This window comes from Mustela putorius, unplaced genomic scaffold (genome assembly GCF_011764305.1).
Source record: "Mustela putorius furo isolate JIRA1106 unplaced genomic scaffold, ASM1176430v1.1 tig00000135_pilon_pilon_pilon, whole genome shotgun sequence".
In the NCBI taxonomy this organism is placed as follows: Eukaryota; Metazoa; Chordata; class Mammalia; order Carnivora; family Mustelidae; genus Mustela; species Mustela putorius.
Window position 1 is genome coordinate 4,461,283 of NW_025421292.1, and position 20,146 is coordinate 4,481,428.

General features: G+C 45.9%; 2 protein-coding genes across 3 annotated transcripts in view; one reads left to right on the top strand and one right to left on the bottom strand.

The window, feature by feature from the left end:
• The first annotated feature begins 12,157 nt into the window (after positions 1-12,157).
• PNPLA1 (patatin like phospholipase domain containing 1) overlaps positions 12,158-20,146 on the top strand; it is a 42,997-nt gene continuing 35,008 nt past the window's right edge. The window contains exon 1 of one of the 2 annotated variants that reach the window (XM_045074782.1): positions 12,158-12,769. In XM_045074782.1, coding sequence (XP_044930717.1) covers positions 12,565-12,769 — 205 coding nt within the window. In that variant the 5' untranslated portion in view covers positions 12,158-12,564. The remainder of the gene's footprint in view (positions 12,770-20,146) is intronic. The other variant, XM_045074781.1, reaches the window with a different exon arrangement.
• On the bottom strand, positions 17,678-19,143 carry LOC123390647 (dnaJ homolog subfamily A member 1-like). The gene has a single exon (XM_045074780.1). It carries the CDS (start codon positions 19,026-19,028, stop codon positions 17,832-17,834), a length of 1,197 nt encoding a protein of 398 aa, XP_044930715.1. The 5' UTR covers positions 19,029-19,143; the 3' UTR covers positions 17,678-17,831.

Here is a 20,146-nt window from a genome sequence, read left to right on the forward strand (position 1 = left end):
GTTTTCATCTGATGACCCCTCCCTGTGCCTGTTATCCCATCAGGTTTATGTCACCAATCTATCACCAGGGAAGGGGTAGAGGGCTCCTTTCAGGGCGCTGTAAAATCCTTCCAAGGGTGGTCTTCTCTTAGGGTGCCCCCTCACCACTGTCCCTGCCTGTCTGCCTTCCAATTATCCTTCATGGGAGGCACTGTCCTTCACTCATTGTATGTTCTTGGCTCCTTTGTCATAAATTAACTATGTATGTGTGGGTTTATTTCTGGGCTCTATGTTCTGTTCCATTGATCTAAGTGTCTATTTTTATGCCAAGTCCATACTGTTTGATTACTGCAGCTTGTAGTATAGTTTGAATCAGGGAGCATGATGCCTCCAGTTTTGTTCTTCTTTCACAAGATTACTTTGGTTATTTGGGGCTTTTTATGGTTCCATATAAATTTTAGGATTGTTTGTTACATTTCTATGAAAAATGCCATTGGAATTTTGATGAGGATTGCATTGACTCTGTAGATTGCTTTGGCTAGATGGACATTTTAACAATATTAATTCTTCCAATCTATGAGTACAGAATTTCTTTTTATTTATGTCTTCTTCAATTTCTTTCATTAATGTTTTACAGTTTTCAGTCTTTCACCTTTCAAGGAGGTTTTTCACCTCTTTGGTTAAATTCATTCTTAGATATTTCATTCTTTTTGATTAAATTGTATGTTTTCTTAATTTCTCTTGTTAAATAGGTTATCATTAATGAAGTGCAATGGATTTTTATGTATTGATTTTGTATCCTGAAATTTTACTGAATTCATTGATTAGATCTAACAGTTTCTTGGTGGATTCTTTAGGATTTTCATTTTTTTTCTCTTTTTAAAGATTGTATTGATTTGAGAGAGAGAGCACCAGCAGGGTGGCAGGGAGGGGGCAGAGGGAGAGGGAGAGGGAGAACAGGCTCCCTGCTGAGTAGCAGCCAAGGAGAAGAGGACAAGGATGTGAGCTCCATCCCAGAACCCTGGGATCATGACCTGAGCTGAAGGCAGATGCTTAACAAACTAAGCCACCTAGGCACCCCTCCTCCTCCCCCTCACCCTTCCTCCTCCTCTTCTTCAAGAGTTTTATTTTTAAATAATGTCTACACCCAATGTGGGGCTTGAACGCAGCAACTCTTGAGATCAAGACAAGCATGCCCTACTGACTGAGACAGCCAGGGGCCCCTTAAGAATTTTCCATCGTAATATCATGTCATCCTGTATGAAGAGTTTTTGTTAGTCTCTCTTTAAAAACCAAAGAGGCCTTTCTCAGAATTCCTCAGCAGGTTTCTTCTGTCTCACTGGCCAGAGTTACATTCATTTGCTCTTTCTTAATTCCCCTTGGGGGCGCCTGGGTGGCTCAGTCTGTTAAGTGTCCTGATTCTTGGTGTCAGCTGAGGTCATGGTCTCAGGGTTGTAAGATCAAGCCCCAAATGGGATTCCATTCTCAGCATGGAGTCTGCATAAGACTCTCTCTCCTTCTGTTCCCCCGCCCCTGCTCTCTCTCACTCACTTACTGTCTCTCTCTCTCAAATAAATAAATAAATCTTTAAAATTTTTTTTAAAAATCCCCTTTGTTCTGGGACTTGCTTGCCCTGAAGGGACATTGTTGCCCTGAAGAGGGTAAACAGAATTAGAGTTTGATTAGCTAGGAAGTTGAGAACCTCTGTTAAACCAGAAACCAAAGGAACTTGCCTCCAAGGATTTTTCAGAGCCTTTAAAATGAAGGTTTTCATTGTGGATCTCCAAGTTCTTTTTGTTTGTTTGTTTTTTAAGGTTTCTGTTGGTTTGTTTAAGATTCATTTATTTGTCAGAGAGAGAAAGCGTGTGTGCACAAGCAGTGGGACTGGCAGACAGAGGGAGAGGGAAAAGCAGGTCCCCCACTGAGCAAGGAACCCCATGTGGGATTTGATCCCAGGACTCTGGGATCATGACTCAAGCTGAAGGCAGACACTTAACTGACTGAGCCACCCAGGCATCCTGATCTCCAAATTCTTATCCCAATCTCACCTGAAGTATTTCTTAACTTTTATTTATTTATTTTTAGAGATTTTATTTATTTATTTGTCAGAGAGAGTGAGAGAGACCACAGCAGGGTGAGCAGCAGGCAGAACAGGCAGAGGGAGAAGCAGGCTCCCCACTGAGCAAGGAGCCTGATGTGGGGCTCGACCCCAGGACCCTGGGATCATAACCTGAGCCGAAGGCAGATGCTTAACCAAGTGAGCCACCCAGGTGTCCCTAACCTGCAATATTTCTTAAACTTGATTATTTGATTAAGAAATCCTCTATCCACCGAGCTTATGTCAGAACTGAGTTCTGCAGGGTACTGCAGTACTGGTCTCAACTGGAAACAGCACTTTCCTGCACCATCTTTTGGCTACAACCCTCATGTGTGCTTCACCCAGCACTGAGATGTTTGTTTGTTTGTTTATTCATTTGAGAGAGAGAGAGAGCGTGAGCATGGGGATGAGCAGAGGAAGAGGGAGAGAGAGTCTCAAGCAGATTCTGCACTGTGGAGCTGGAGGCTGACGTGTGGCTTGATCTCATGACCTGGAGATCATGACCTGAGCCAAAACCAAGAGTCAGACGCTTAACCAACTGAACCACTCTGGCTGCCCCCCCCCCCCCCAGGCATAGGTTTTATCAGTGTTTTCAACTTGACAGCTGTTTTTGAACTATGGCAATGGTTTTGACCAAAACTTGAAGTCTGAACCAATTGCTGAAATAAACACCAATAGTGGCCAAGTACCTCAGTTTTTGATGAACTGTTCCTGGAAGGTGGGTTTCTCCAGGAAAATCTGAAGAAAATGAGCTAAATTTAGGGCCCAGGGCTTTGCTCTGATAATTATTTAAACTAAAGTAAACTAGGGGTGCCTCGGTGGCTCAGTGGGTTAAGCCTCTGCCTTTGGCTCAGGTCATGATCTCAGAGTCCTGGGATCGAGCCCCACATGGGGCTCTCTGCTCAGCGGGGAACCTGCTTCCCCCTCTCCCTCTGCCTGCCTCTCTGCCTATTTGTGATCTTTCTCTGTTAAATAAATAAATAAATCTTAAAATATAAAATAAAATAAACTGAGGAAGTGGTGACTTTCCTGGGTTTACTACTTTGCAGGTTATCTAGACTCTGGTGCTGGGGAATGCCGCCTCCCTCTAAAAAACACGGATTGTCCTAAAAACAGTTTAAAATATGTTTTTAAAAAACTATTGAAAAGATGATGTACAAAGACTGGTAAGGACCATTTGAAAGTAGAAAGATCCCCACCATCCCACCACACAATGGGTTTCACTGTTACAGTCCTTTTCCACTTGCCACATTTTTATGTACTGCTTTTCCTTGATTCTAAAACAACATCACTTTTAAGATGCAGCATCAGTTTACTAAAAGCTTTTTAGGGAGAAAAAGAAACCACCACAAGAACCTATTAAGAATGTCCATTGATTATAAGATACATTCTAAGATCAGAAACTTTAAACTGTAAGGGGCAAAACTCATGCCTTAGGATTGAGGAATATAGCAGGAAAAAAATATTGATCTATTTTACTTTGCTATGTATCAGCAAGGGTTTTATTTTACTTTTCTCTCTCTTTCTCTCTCTCTCTCTCTCTCTCTCTTTTTTTTTTTTTTTTTTTTGAAGTAAGCTTTATGCTCAACAGGGGTCTCGAACTCATGACCCCAAGATCAAGAGTGAGATGCTCTGCTGAGCCAGCCAAACGTCCCCTAAACTTTTCTTTTTCTTTTTCTTTTTCTTCTCCTAACAAGTGTTTTATTTGATTTTTGAATTGGAAACATTCTCACATGGCGCAGCGTTCAGAAGGTACAAACGAACTGTCAGTGGCTTATCCTCCACTGCTCACCTCTTCCCCTCCCTCAGGCCCCCAGTGTTACAAGCCTCCTGCGTGCCATTCAGAGGTAGGTTAGCGAGTGAAACCTTAGATTCCCTGCCCCCTTTATAACACAGATCATAGATTATTATACTCTCTTCTCTGAGCATTGCTTTTTCACTTAATACTATATCATTAAGATGGATCAACATCGTGTCCAGCCCATGTTGATTTCTTTTGTTTTTCTAAAGCTACATCACAAGCATATCTCTAGCTTCCTATATAATTGCGGTAATTATCCTCTTCGATGACTATTTGATTTTGTGGGGTGGCTGGGCCACATTTAATAAGAACTCCCTGTTGTTGAGCATCTAGATTGTTTGCAGTGTTGCTGTGACAGGGCACTCGCTATGACCGTGGACTCATTCAGCAAGTATTTATTTGACAACCAACAACTGTGCTCCTCCTATGTACCGAAGGACTTTCCCCCAAGGGGCAGACAGGCAAGCCGCTGGAGCCGTTCTGGAAATAAATAAGAGCCCAGAAGTGTTTCCATTCCCCCAAGGAGCCTCTGAGTACAGTCTGGGCTCCCACATGCGGAGCGGAGAGAAGGGTTGTGATGCACCCATCCAGGGCACTGGCCTGTGTAAAGCAACAAGTGGGGTCACCGCTTATTCACTGGGCCTGTGAATGTTCTTAATGCGCATGCCCTGCAGACCCAAATCCCGCCTCCAGGTGCTGACCCGGCACAGCCAGGGTCACTGCTGCGCTGAAATTTACAAAAATTTCTAAATGCAGACGGAATTAACAGTGGTTACCGCTTCATAAGCATCTACCATATGCCAGGAGAACCCTCTGTGGGGTAAATATTATTTTCCCATTTTACAGATAAGAAAACTAAGACAGAGATGTTGAGTAATTTGCCAGCGGTGCAATGGTGAGGCTGGGATTGCAGCCCCTGGATTAAACCCTGGCAGCACTTTCTGTCTTTGTTCTGTGACCCCTGGCCCAATTCCTTTCCCTTCTTAAATCTCAAGGAGGGTAAGCTCAAGTGCCTTTAGTTCTCACTTACAGGATGAGCGATCTCCTACTTGGAGCATGGCTTTTCTTCCTCTCCAGAGAATTGCCTGCCAGCAGCTTTGAGATGCGTGCTCTTCTCCTCCCCTGGGAAAGAGGGTGCAGAGCCTCATCTCATCCTGCCGCTGTACAGCACAAGGAGACTCAGAGCCCGGGGCGGGCCCAGACCTAGGCACTCACAACTAGTCTTGGGACCGCAGGGCTCCGGTGGCAGCTCTTGGCTCAGACCTGCGCCCACCTTCCTTTGTCTTTCCTCCGCCCCCTCCCCCCACACACCCTGGTTCCATAGACAGGTCCCCATCCCCCACCTCTCTCAGTTCCCCTCTCCCTTGTTCCGCAGACAGCGCCCCTGTCCCCCAGACAATGGCGAGTCTGAATCTCATCACTCTGGCCGGCGTGCTGCTGAGAGCGCTGCCCTTCTGACCCAGCGACAGAACACATGTAATGAAGCCGTCCCGCTGATGCCGCGGCTCCTGCCCCGCTTCTAATAATTCAGTGTCTTCTCAGCTATTGCAAGGAAAGGCCCTCTTCACTTCAGAATCTTTCAAATGCCAAAACAAATAGAAGCTTATGGGAAAACGGGACTGTCCATACATTCTTCTTTGTTTACAGTCAAAGGAGTAACAGTGAAAACAGCACCGAAGATGGTGAACACTGGGTTTCCACCTGCAAACCCTGGTCCCCCACCTCAGAAGTAACCACCCAGTAGTAATTTCTGGAATTTTACAAGCACACACATACGAAATCCCATCTCCCCTCACCTCCCCCAATGCCCTTCAACATAAATGAGAGTACACTGTTTGGATCCTTGGGTTTTTTATTTTCATTTTTCCTACTTACCAATATATCTCGGAGAACTTTCCATATGAGTACATCCGGATCTCCCTTATTCTTTACTATGGCTAAGGAGAATTATATTTATGACCATGCCATAATTCATTTACCTAGCTTTCCACCGATAGGCCTTCAGGTTACTTCTAGATTTTTTGCTATTACAATTGTATCGAGCAAACCTATGCATAGATTTCTGGGGACTCCTGTATAAGTATGTCTGTAGGATTAATTTCTGCAAGTATTTATTTTAAAACAGGTGGTGCCAAACTACCCACCAGACTGGAGTTTTCCAATGGAGATAGAACTAATAGCTTAGGCTTGATGGTTAAACCATTTAAAATAACCCAGACTCTATTTTGTATGGGAGAGCATTTTCATAACTTGAAGCCACAAAAACACAAATCATAAGGGAAAAAGAATGGTACATTTTAAACTTCTGTACCATAGAGACATCATAAAAAAAGTTAAAAGACAAGCCACAAACAGGGAGGGGATATTTGCTATGCATTTAATATTAGCTCGTATTAGTACCAACATCTACACATTCCTGACAAAAGACAAACACTGCTCCCACCCTAGAGTTTTAGAAAAGGTTAAGAACAGCAATTGAGAGAAGAGGAAACTGGATTGGCCAGCGGATGGAAGAAATGATGCCCAGCCTCACGAATAACCAGGAAAATATCCATTGAACAACAAGATAGCATTTCATGTCACTCAGATTGGTAACATTTTTCATTCTGGTAAGAATGAAAAGAGAAGCAAAGCCATGAGACCTCTTACAAACTCTCAGTGGGAGCACAACTTGGCACTACCACTGTAGACAGCAGTAGTCAAATTGAAGGAATGCTCTTTGTATTAACTATATTTTCTTATTTTGTATATTCTGGAAGCTCTGGCCTGTGTGGCTTCCCTGACTGGAGAGGGACTGCCCTCCTATCCCACCCTTCACCCTAGGGCTAGTCAATTCTTGGAGAGAACAAAGAGAGCTGGGAGCACACACCATCTAGAGCCCAGACTCTGACCCACCTCCTCTATCGGGCTCCCATACTCTGGGAAGTGACATTCCTCTGCCCTCATCACCCAGAGCAAGCTACCAGACAGTTAGAGACCACGCCTAGAGTTCATAGCCGTGGCATGGCATGTCTCCTGGTCTCTGGAAATGTAAGTGCAGATGTCCCTCCTTAACCAGTAGCTCACTTTCCGTGATTTCAGTTACCAGAGGTCAAACATGGACCAGAAGCAGATGATCCTCCTTCTGACATCATGCCTGAAAGCCAGTAGTAATCCCATGCCATATCTTACTGTACCATGCTTACCCTTCTCGCGCTGATGTGAGATGACAAGATGCCCCTATGATGAGGTGACGTTCACCTCACGTCATCTCATCATAGGGGCATCTTGTCATCTCACATCAGCGCGAGAAGGGTAAGCATGGTTCAGTAAGATATTTTGAGACAGAGACCCCATTCACACAACTTTTATTATAGGATTTTGTTATAATTGTGTTATTATTCATTATGGTTGCTAATCTCTTACTTACTGTGCCTAACATAAATTAGACTTTATCATAGGTATATATATATAGGAAAAAACATCATATATATAGTGTTTAGTACTACCCGTGGTTTCGGGGATCCCCTGGGGGTCTTGGAGAATGTTCCCAGCAGAAGGTGGGACCACTGTAATAGAAACCTTCTTTCAATGGCGTTAGCCTCCCCCATCATCACTCAGTCCCTTTGGAACATTCAGGTTTCGTGAGTACAATTAATACACCCACACCATGACCTGAAAAATTCCCATGTCCTACAAAGGAAGTATTCACTGCAACATTGTTGGTTATAGTGAAATGTTAGAAACAACCAGAAGGTCCATCAGTAGAATGATAAATATGTTGTCCCACAATCCCATAATAGGTTACCCAAAAGCAGCAAAACGGAAAAGACGAGAGCCTTGTGTATCATAACACTGGTCGATAATGGCAAATCGCAGAATAAATCAGTGTGTTTGCTTAAGTGAAATTTAGAAATATGTTTAAAACAATACTATGCATTTTTTAATAAATCCTATTCATGTAATAAAAGTGTAAAAAACATGGAGGAGACAAGTTCTGTCCAATCTGGGAACCTGGTTTCCCATGGGAAGGAGAGAAGGAGGTAAGATTAAGAAAGGGTTCAAAGGAGGTTCACCTCCACCCTTCGGTGTTTCACTCTTTTAAGCCCAAACAAATATTTGACTGAGATGTGGTAAAATGTTAAGGTTGTTCAATATGTCTGGTAGGTACTTGGATATTTGCTGTTCTATTTTGGGTACTTTACTTTATGTGGGAGCTATTTCATAATGAGAAGATATGATTTAGGCTGCATGAATTATCTCAAGGTCATATAAAGGACAACATGACAGGATCCCTGCAAGCTCTGTCCCCACTTCCATTGGGTCAGATTTTCTCTCTCTCCCTAAGCTTCATTTTTTAAAAATTGCTGACTTTTTAGAAAAAGGTGTAAACATTTGCACCACATTCACCACGGAGAATACACCAATAGTCGATCAAAGATTCTTTTGCTAATCTCAGGGTGGTAGCCAGCATCCAAAATCAACCCTTGACAATTCCTACCTTGACAATTCCTGTAGGAGGGATGGTATTCACATCCCTCCTACATTTTACCAGGGTTGACCCATGTGGCCGATGGAATATGGCAGAAGGGCCGGTGTCACCTTTGAGACGAGGTTATAAAAAGTTTATAATTTCTATATTGGGTTCACGCTATTTCTTGTTCTTCTCTCTCTCTTTCTCTCTCTTCCACTCTCTCTCACTTCCTTGCATCTCACTCCAGGTAAAGCACACCACCCTCTTGTAAACAGCCCCTTGGAGAGGTTTATGTAGTGAGGCATCAGAGCTTTCTAACTCAGAGAAGAACTGATGCCCACCAACAGCCATGAGAATGTTGAACCACTCAGACAAGCCATTTCTGGCTTTCTAAAGCTCAGAAACTATGTAAGATCATAAGTGTTACTGTAAGGTATTAAGTTGTGAGGTAATCTGTGACACGGCAATAGATAACTCATAGACTCCATTGTGTCTGCCATGTTTCCCCCAATGGGTACTAGATGACTGTTATACCTCCAAACATCGAGTTCTCACAGGGCAGCATCTCAGGCAGGAAAAATGGCGGATGGAGCAAAAGGGGCTTTCCCTATGTACCTTTCTCCTTTTACCAAAGAGGAAAGTCTTCCTTAGAAGCCACCAGCAGATTTCTGCTTGCTTCTCACTGACCGCAATTGGATCTAATGATTGTTTCTAGATCAAGGTGGGGAAGGGGTGCCTGGAAAATCAAGGTTCAGGTCTTTCAGCTGCTTTATAGGGGTGTGGCCAAAGAACAAGTGGACAGGGAATGGCTACCATGGAGCTACCAGCCCTTCCCACAATTTCACTTTGTCTTGTTATTTCCACCCGGCACTCTTCACTTTTTCCTTCAAACTCTGTATTCACCGTGAACTGGAAAGTTAAGTCTGAATTAGATTCAGGTTAAACATTATTGGCAAGGTTATTCATGGGCGATGCCGTGACCTTCATTCTCACTCACCTCAAGAAACAACCCGTTTCTTCACTAAATAAACGTGTTACAGGATTTGAGCAGAGGGTGGTGTGCCATCATTGAACACTAACCCAGAATCCAGATGTTGCCTTTTTCTCCGAGAGCTGTGCCCTGGCAGGCTTCACATATTTCATACTTATGGGAACTCCGGGTTCTTCCGTAAATTCGTTCCAGGTTGTCTTGTTGGGATCGTGCATGGTGAGCAGTCTCTGTTTCTTGCCTGGGACTGCCTCAGGGACTGATGAGTCACATGGGCCGTGCCAACTGAGTTCAAAACCCCTGATGGGATTATGAGCCGACTTGAAAAATCAAATGCAGAAATGCTGGCATGTGATCTTTTCTTGATGTCCTCCACTTGAAGTTCTTAGGGCTTTCAGTGTAAAGTCAGAAACAAGGGGAGATGAGAAAAACCTTTTCAGGTGTTCAACTCCAAGGCCCAGGACAGGAGAGACCTGCGGCCCATGGGCCCTCATCAATGTGGGCTCCATAGGGACTGTGGTCTAATCCAGCAGCCAGGCCTGGGAAGCGGAGAGTGGGGCACCAGAGGCCACATCAGGACAAGGCACTGTCCTTGAAAGGGTAGTGGGCCCCAGCCTTCTCGAGCTCAGGCAGCCTGTGTCGAGCAAGGTGGTCTCGCTTCCTATTTTACTGGGGATAGCGAGGTGAACCTCAAAAAAGAATACTTGTCCGAGGTTGTCTTTCTTTAACATAGCCCCGTGCCAACCCCCTCCGACTTCTCACGCTTCTCTGCAGCCTCAAGGACAGGGGTCTCTGCTCCCCTTTCTGGAACCTTCCCTCCCCCTGCCTCCAGCACCAGCATCTTCTTGTCTCCTCGGACACTTTTCCAAGTTAACTCATCCTCTACCCAGTCTCCCCCGCTCTGCCCCCATTTCCTTAAGTCAGCCAAAGGCTGCCTACCCTTCCCGACCCCCAGGCTGAACACGCGGAAACTGCAGTGACTCACCCTCATCCAGCCAGTCCCCTGGTCACGAGAGGCTCTGCGGCCGTTGTTGCATTAGCTTGTCTCCCTCCTGCTGCTGCGCTAGCCTGGGCGTCCACATCCCTAGGAGGCTATGGCGCTATGCTCCTTCCTCACCCTCCAATGCAGGTCTCTTTGCCACGCCTGAGCTCCCTGACAGCTCCTCCTTCATGTCACAAGTAGATCACGCCTTCCTCTTCCGACCCCATCTTTCCATCCCACCTCATCTCCCACGTCCATCTGTTCCAGAAGCCTTGACTCTTCTTACCCTTTAATAATAACAGACGTACCGCATGCCCGGCAATTTATAGCCATATCTTTCTAGCTTCTAGCTTCTTCACATCCCCCAAACCATGCTACTCGCCCTCGTATTCGCTTCCCTGGTAGGAGTCTCAGTGCTGCACAAGTCAGTCCTTAATTACAGACTGCCTCATGCGTTTCTCTGGTTATTTCACATTGGCTGGTCTTATTCCCAAGAAGCGGTGAGCTTTATACCTCTCTCTGCACACATGTGCATGTGTGCGTGCCCACGGACACATGCATTTCCCTGTTACACACTCATTGGGTCCAAAGGTCTCTTCCCAGGGGCACCTGGGTGGCTCAATGGGTTAAAGCCTCTGCCTTTGGCTCAGGTCATGAACTCAGTGTCCTGGGATCGAGCCCCACTGGCTCTCTGCTCAGTGGGGAGCCTGCTTCCTCCTCTCTCTGCCTGCCTCTCTGACTATGTGTGATCTCTCTCTCTCTGCCAAACAAATAAAAAATAATCTTTAAAAAAAAAAAAAAGGTCTCTTCCCAGATGGAGGAAGCGATTCTGTATCTGGGACTATCCACCCAAGAGAGAAAAGTCCCTTCTTACCAAATCCTGATCATTGCCCGCATTGTGGATTCCAGGCTGGACCAGGGAGGCAAAGCATGCAGGGGAGTTCCTTGCGTTGGGGGGAGTATTGACATCACATTGTAACAGAGTGGGGAGCTGAACTGAGCATCGAGTAGGGGACTTGGTGTCCCATTCTAATTCTGTTTCTGCCACTGCATGGTCTGTGGGGGAGGAGAGAGATGTGATCTTGCCAGCTTTGCGATATCCGAGGCAGAGAAATTTGTGGACTGAGGCGGGGCCCTCCTCTCCAGGGCCACTGTGTACAGCTCCAGAGGGGGCATGACCTGTAGCCAAACTTGGTCCCCAGGCACCCGCCCCTTGGCCCTCAGGGCTCCAAAATACCTCTGCCCCCGAGGTCCCCATATCTGGCCTCCCTAGCTGTGCATTCTTAGGGTTACATATTGTCATCTCAAATTTATCATTAGAAGAGTGTGCTGTGCGAAGCTCCAGACAGTTAGAGTGATCTAGAGTTCAGTCCGATTTTTTTTCTTGTATACTTAGGAGATGACATGACAGTCTGGGACTTGGTGAGAGGGTGCTACAGGAGAGTGGGTCAACGGAGGGCTGGGGAGAAAGGGTGGGGAGAGATGGAGAGGCGTGATGTGTGCGGCCCTGAAGCCTGACTTCTTTTCCTTTGCCATTTTGCCCATGGCCATGTCCTAATATGTGAACACACACACAAGTTCTTTTGCAAGAACAAATAAAAACAATTGTGTAACACACCACACACGCCCCACAGGGCCTGGAAGAGGAGCCCAGGGAGGGGTGATGCTGGCAGAGCCATGGGTGGTGTAGGGTGTCCCCCTCAAAAACCATGACCGACCTGTTGGCTCTGGCCCCTGTGGGGGTGGGGACACCTTCTCCTTGGAGGGAGGCCAGCATAAAATTCCTTGGCTGTCGCACCCTGTCAGAGAGAGAGAGAGAGAGAGAGGAAGCCTCTGATAACCATCAGCGGAGGTTTTGCAACTCAGTGTGTGGAGCCTCCTGGGCTGAGCAGTGCCTGCCTCCCTGGGATGGTCCCTGTGGCAGCTGCCAATGTTGCCTGTCGTCCGCAGCACAGTCCAGGGGCTGAGATGACTCTAGCCACACGATGAAGCCAGGGGGGTGCCCGCACGCCCAGGACACTGCTCGCACATTCAAGGTGCCGTCTGCACCTCGACTGGGGTCCGAAGCCTTTCACCAGCCTTTGGGACTGCCTCCTGGAGGAGCTCGACAGGCCCAGGCAGTGGCTGCCGGTGCCATCCGTGGGTGTCCCAGCCAACCCAGGAGAGACGGCCCCTTTCTAGGTTCTGAGTTGGCAGGGAAGCTTGGTCGGAGTTCCAGCAGGAGAGCAGCAGCCCGAGAGGCGAGCACCGAGGGGCCGAGGAGATGGAAGAACAGGTGTTCAAGGGGGATCCAGACACCCCTCATTCCATCTCCTTCTCTGGTAGTGGATTTCTCTCCTTCTACCAGGCCGGGGCTGTGGATGCCTTCCGAGACTTGGCCCCCCGGATGCTGGAAACCACCCATCGCTTTGCTGGGACGTCAGCAGGTGCAGTGATCGCTGCTCTGGTCATCTGCGGAATTGAAATGGGTAAGGCCTTTGTTCTGGGTGCCCTGGGGAAGTCTCTGGCGAGAGTCCCCGAAGTGGAGGCTGAGGATCATTTGGGGGTGCTTCGGGGACAGAGCCAGGCCTTCTGGGTGGTGGGAAAGGAAGAGGAGTGTTGAGTGGCCAGCAGGCAGTCCTCAAATGGGACATTTGAGGTTGGGGTCATCCAGATCCCAGTCTCTGACCCACTGGGTGAGTGTGGACCCACCCCTCCCACTCCCCCAACACTCTTCTGCGATGCCCTGTGTGCCAAGGCCTGAGAGAGGGAAAGACAGCGGCCCCCTCCAGCATCCTGGTCTTGGAAGTCATGTCAGGACACAGTCAGACATTGGGGTAAAGTGTCATTCCTGTTTGGCCTCTTTTAAAGTGCACATCTCCTTGGGTGGGGCAATGCTTCACATCTTTACCACTTTGGCAGGGTAGGTTTGTGAGCTCACCTTCTAGGTGGTTGGCGAGCTAGAGGCCTCATGGTTACGGGGATGAACCAGATGGGGAGAAACCGGGAAGGAATCCCAAGGATCTCACTTCACCTTCTTTCCTGCTAGTCCAGGTCCCCAGAGAGAAGGATGGGGTCCCACCTCTCACCCAGAGGGAGAAGCGCCCCCCTGGGCAGGGGAACTGGACAGATGCCAGGCAGGTCTGGGCCAGCATCCTTTTGGGCTGCCTCAAGTGTATTTATTCATTCACTGTGCTACTGTAAAGAGCCCGTGCCCCTGTGCAGCAGACATTCTAGAGAGATGAGGCAGAAAGTAAACATTCAGGCAGGTAACTTGATGATGTCACCTCAGAATGCCATGAGATCTACAGATAAAATGATAGCAGGAAAGGGACAGAGAATAAAGTGGGGGCTATTTTAGGAAGAGTGATCAGGGAACACTTTTTGGAGCAGGCGGCCTTCGAACAGAGACCCGAGTGATGTGAAGATGAGAGAAAGAACTTTCCAGGCAGGGGAGTAGTTGGGGAGCCAGGGAGTGGGGCCAAGGAGAAGGGAGTGGGGGCCAAGGCTGGAGAGGCAGGCAAGGGTCAGATGGTGCACACTCAATGCTTGGAGCAGGAACAGAGGAGCACAGACAGGCTGTAAGGGGGTGACGTGGGGAGGCAGTGAAGAGTGTGTGCTCCAGGTGGATTGGATCCCAGGTCTGCCCTTCCACCATGTGGACCTGGGGCAAATTGTTGGATGCTCTATGCCTCCGTTTCTGCAACTGTGAAGCAGAGATTTTACCTGTACCTAATTCCCAGGGTTGTTAAAGGGTTAACTAAGCTAGAGTGACTGGTTTATCACAGTGCCTAGCACATGGCAACTGCTTGGTGTTTGCCAACTACCTGGTTGGGGATTTTAAGGAACCTCGACTGCTGGGCAGAGGGAGTTGGAGGGGGAAGGGCGGCTGCCAGGAGACTAGCAGGAGACTATGGCATGTGGGTCTAGGGAGGGATGAGCACGGCAGGCAGCCGGGCCTTGAGGGGCAGTGAGAAGCTGGTGGGTTCAGGATGTACATTGGAGGTTAACCCAGTGAGACTTGCCAAAGGGCCAGAGGCAATGCAGGAGGAAGGGGTGCCGGCGGGCTGCCTTTCTGCCTGGGGACCTCTGTGCTGGATGAGAAGTCTGTCTTCATTTTAAAGAATAATAGTGATGCCCATTCACCGAGTACCTCACGGGCAAGATAATTTTTTCCTTCAAATACCTCAGAAGTTATACATTCTTTCTTACTGTAAAAAATTCAAATCATGCAAAAATATATAGGGTTTTTTTCTTTTTAAAGCCTCTGCTCACCCTCCTTGTCCCCAGTTCCACTCTCCCTCCTGTGGCCAGTTCTAAGGGCTCTGCGTAGATCCTTCTAGATCTTGTTTTTCTTTTTCATTTAAAAACTTTTTAAAAAAATTCCAGTAGAGTTAACATAGAGTGTTGTATCCTTTCAGGTGTACAATTTAGCGATTCATCAATTCTATTCATTACTTGGTGCTTATCGTCATAAGTGTGCTCTTAATCCCCTTAACCTATTTCACGATGCCCCCACCCACCTCCCCTCTGGCAACCATCTGTTTGTTCTCCGTAGATAAGAGTCAGTTTGGGGGTTTGTCTCTTTTTTTCTTTATTCATTTGTTTTGTTTCTTAAAGTCCACATAGGAGTGAAATCACGGTATTTGTCTTTCTCTGCCTGACTTATTTCACTTAACATTATACCCTCAAGGTCCATCCACGTCATTGCAAATGGCAAGATTTCATTCTTTTTTCTGGCTGAGTAATTATCCATTCATCTATCAGTGGACACTTGGGCTGTTATTATAAATAATGTTGCAATAAACATAGAGGTGCACGTATTCTTTTAAATTAGTGTTTTTGTATTCTTTGGGTAAATACCCAATAGTGGAATTACTGGATCAGATGGTAATTCTATTTTTAACTTTTTGAGGAACCGCCATATTGTTTTCCACGGTGGCTGCCCCAGTTTGCATCCCCACCAACAGCACACAAGTATTCCCTTTTCCCCACATACTCACCAACACTTGTTGTTTCTTATATTTTTGATTTTAGGCCTCCTGACAGGTGGGAGGTGCTGTCTCCTTGTGGTTTTGATTTGCATTTCTCCCCAATGATGAGTGATGTAGAGCATCTTTTCATGTGTCTGTTGGGCCCCTACATGTTTTCTAAATGCTCAGAGCCCTCTTTGAATATAGCAGTTAATGCTCCAGTTGCACAACAGACCCTAGAAAAACCTTCAGAAATGGGCTGCGTGAGAGCCCACATGCTCTCTTGTCTGGGAATCCCAGAACTCCTGCCCTTGGAAATAGCCTGCCTCTAGGATACTCTCCCTTTCCGGGTATCTGTGTCACTCACCTGCTCTGTTGCTCCCTCCATCTTCACCATCTTTACTGCGGCTTCTTAAAATACACCACCTGAGAGAGTCAGTGGAGTTTCATCCTCTGACATACACAGACTTGTCAAAATGCATTCGTTTCAATCAGTTCAACCCATACTGCCCAAAATGGACTCGGACAGGCTCTGGGAGGCATGGACAGCAGTTGGGAGGCACTGGAACTCATGGGGACACCTCACTGTAGGTGTGACCAAGGCCCGGACCATGCACATGCCCGTAATCAGGATGGAAGTTCAAGGAGGAGTGAGATGCACGTGGGACTTGCCCTTGTCATTCATCAACCAGTTCATGAGATTTACCCACGTCATTCGGTTTAACCACCACATAATTTACTGTTAACTTCCTTGTATAAGTCTGCGGCATATTAACTTACCTGGTCCTCCCAGCAATCCCCTGAGGTGAAAACTATTATTGTCTCCATTTACAGAGGAGGAAACTGAGTCACAGAAGGCTTAACTAACTTTAAAGCGATACACACAAGCACAAGGTAAATCTGGGATTAGAACATGGTCTGAAAAAAAAAAAAAAAAGAACATGGTCTGGCCTCACCTTTTATTTACTTATTTATTTATTTTTATTAAAAATTATTTAAAGATTTATTTATTTAATTTTTTAAAAAGATTTTATTTATTTGACAGACAGAGATCACAAGGAGGCAGAGAGGCAGGCAGAGAGAGAGAGGAGGAAGCAGGCTCCCTGTCGAGCAGAGAGCCCGAAGTGGGACTCGATCCCAGGACCCCGAGATCATGTCCCGAGCCCAAGGCAGAGGCTTAACCCACTGAGCCATAAATAAGCCAGGCACCCAAGATTTATCTATTTTAGAGAGAGAGTATGCACAAGCGGGGTGGGGGGCAAAGAAAGGGGGCAGGAAGGAGACTCTGCTGAACATGAGTCCCATGCAGGGCTCACTGTCACAATCCTGAGATGGTGACCTGAGCCAGAACCAAGACCTGGACACTGATCTGACTGAGCTGCGCAGGCATCCCTGGCCTCACCTTTTAAACCACTCTGTTTCTTGACAAAGCAGGGTCAGGGAGTACAAATACTGGTTGTACGGATCCTGGGGTCAAGGAAGTCTCTCGAAGCAGATGGGAATTTGCACCTGGACCTGGAGAGGCTGAGGGAGTAAGCCACAGGAATATCTGGGGACAGCATTCTGTAAAAAGGGAGAGGTGACTAATGTAACTCCCTGTCATCAGTCAGAAACAGCAAGAAGGAGGACTCCATTTCCTGACTTTCTTCGAGGATCTTTACCTCTTTCAGTGTATGTTCCATTAAGACTATAACACGGCTCATCTAGCCATTCTGTAGATGGGATGGCCACGACATAAACATCCGTGTTCATGTCTCTCAAGCCCACATAGAATGTTTCCCTAGGATATTCATTCACATTAACATTACCAGACCTGGGGTGCCTGGGTGGCTCAGTCAGTTAAGCATCTACCTTTGGCTCAGGTCATGATCACAGGGTCCTGGGATCGAGCCCTGTGTCCAGCTCCTTGCTCAGTGGGGAGCCTGGTTCTCCCTCTCCCTTTACTGCCCACCCCCTGTTTTTGAGCTCTCTCTTTGTCAAATAAATAAAATCTCTTAAAAAAAAATTACCAAACCTGACTATTCTCCAAAGTGGTTGTACCCATTTAAACACTAGCAGTGTGTGCAAGTGCTAATTTCCTTACAATGTCACCAGCTCCTGGAACTGTCAGACTTCAGTTCTAAGTCAATCTAATGAGTGTGAAACTACATCTCATTTTATTTTGATTATTTAATCTTCGTATCCTGATTGGTAGTCATGTTAAGCATGAATTTGTTGTATGCATTATCTGTGTATTTATTGGCTACCGTGTGCCCTCTTCTGCGACCTGCCTGTCTGCTCTTGAACTTTTCCTGTTTTCTTTTTCCACCATTGCCTTGTTCTCTTTAATTTGCAGCTGTTCTACCCACAAATCAGGTGTCAATCACAAGCACTGCAGCTCTTCTGTTCCACTCCGTGGTTTGTCTTTTTTTTTTTTTTTTGAGCTTTTATATTTGAGTTTATTCTTCATTTAACTTTTAAAACACTACTATAGTTGAATATTAAAACAAAAACAATAGCAAGTAGTGAGCTATGATTATAGTCCTTCACTCATTCACTACTGCACATAAGATGCCAGCAGTGTTATTCACTGGCCCCATTAAGAGGTCTGACACTGAACACCACCCCTGGGATGATGTTCATCATCCTCATATGCTTCCCCATTGTAATGGTGCCGTCTTTCCTGATTTGGATCAAAGTCCACCAGTTCTACCTGGTCCATTTCATCAGTCTCTTCGACTTCCTTCCTCTCAGGTAGGAGTTTTTCCAGCAAAGAGAGTTTATCAGGAGACAGAAAGCCATTCTCAGGAAAATTTACCTTAAATTCGATGATGAGGCGACCCTTTTCATATGGCCTACGATAAATTGGCATGCCTTCATTTAGCACACACTTGATATCTCCATGCTTGACAATTTGACCTGGATGAGAGGTGATGACAATGGTTCGGTTGTCAAGAGTAGATATTGGCTTTTGAAAACCGCACAGTGCTTCAACCAGCTGTATGTCCATACACATGAAAAGGTCTTCTCCTCGCCGAGTAAAAACAGCATGATCCTTCTGATCTAAAACAATGATAATATCTCCTGGTTCCAGTCCTGGTTCTTGGTCTCCCTCACCATGGAATGTTATCTTCTGGCCATCTTTCATGCCTTTGTCAATATGAACTTCTAGAATCTTCTTCTCTCGAACTATCTTCCTTCCATTGCAGCTTTTACATCTATCTTTAGGACTGATCCGTTCCCCATGGCCCTGGCATTCCATGCACACAGACTGAATTTGCTGAACCATTCCAGGTCCTATCTGATGAATTCTTATTTGCATTCCAGTACCTCGGCAATTGGGACAACACTCAACTGCTGCTCCTTTCTTACCACCTCGGCCTTCACATTTATCGCAAATCACATTCTTTTGCAGAGCTAGTTTTCTTGTTGCACCGTTATATAAATCTTCTAAGGTTACTGAGAGCTGATGCACAACATTTTTACCTCTCCTTTCTCTCTGCATTCTTCCTCCTCCTCCAAAAAACATATCAAAGATGTCCATGGGGGAGCCAAAACCACCACCAGCTCCACCTTCTTTAATTGCCTGTTCACCTCCTTTGTCATATAATTCCCTTTTCTTTGCATCAGAGAGTACTTCATAAGCTTGAGAAATCTGTTTAAACTTCTCTCCTTCATTTGGATTCTTATCAGGGTGGTACTTCAAAGCCAGTTTCCTGTAGGCCTTTTTCAGTTCTTCTTGGGTGGCATTGGGTTTGACCCCCAAAACATCATAATAAGTGGTTTCTTTCACCATTTTCTACAGCCGGTGAGAGGGCCGAGGCCGATGTGGGGGAGCGGGAAGGAGCGCGTTGCTGGGCGCAGCTCGGGTAGCCGCCGCTCCTCCGCGTCTCACCGAGCGTTCTGGAAAGTTCCCTTGGTTTGTCTTTTTATTTAGGATCTCTTTTGTCATTCAGAAATCTTAAGCACAGTCAAATGTATCAGTCACTTCCTTCTACATTTTCTGTGCTTTCATATCTTTACTTTGTTACAATGATCTCTTCTGTATTTTCTTTCTTTCAAGTTTCTAGGGGTTGGTTTTTTTTTTTTTTTTTTTTTGCTCTTAATTAATTAATTAATTTGCTCTTAATCTTCATTAATCCAGCTGGATTTTATTTTGTGGCTAGTTTGAGGCAGAAATCAGAAGTTTTCATTGTTCTGCCCTCACACCATTTATAGGCAATCCTTTTCACAGTGGTTTGAGATGCTCTCTTCTGGCTCACTCAAGTGTCTGGATTCTCAAGGGTCTGTCCCGGGAGTCTCTCTTCTGTCTCCGTGGCAAATTTGTATATTTCTGCACCACAGCTCACTGTTTCGATCACTGTAGCTTTGTTACACGTGGCAATTCCTCTCCTCTGCTCTTTTTCTGAGTTCTTCTTCAAGTATTGCCTCTGTTATTCATGACCCCTCTTTCTCCTTGAGAAAAAAACTCTGTTGGGATTTTAATTGAAATTATATCTTCCCATTTATAAATCTAGTCTCTTTCTTCTGGCCTTTTGTGAATCAAGAAGGATTCTGTGTCTTTTTTTGGATTTATTAGCTTTTGTTGCTCTGAAGAATGGGTTCTTTTTTCCAATGGCATTTTCTAATCTAATTGATTACTGTTGATATAAAGGAATGTTGATGGTTTTTGCATACCGATCTTGTTTTGAGCAAACTTGTGAATACTCTAAATAGTTCCAAAAGTTTGTTGGTAGATAATTTCATATTTTGTATGTAAACAATCACCATATCTCCATAGAACCAGAGGTTTATCTCTTTTTTTAAAAAAAAATTCTTTGGGTTGCCTTGGGTGGCTCAGTCAGTTAAGCCTCCGACTTATGATTTCTGCTCAGATCATGATCTCAGGGTCGTGAGATCAAGCCCCATGCTGGG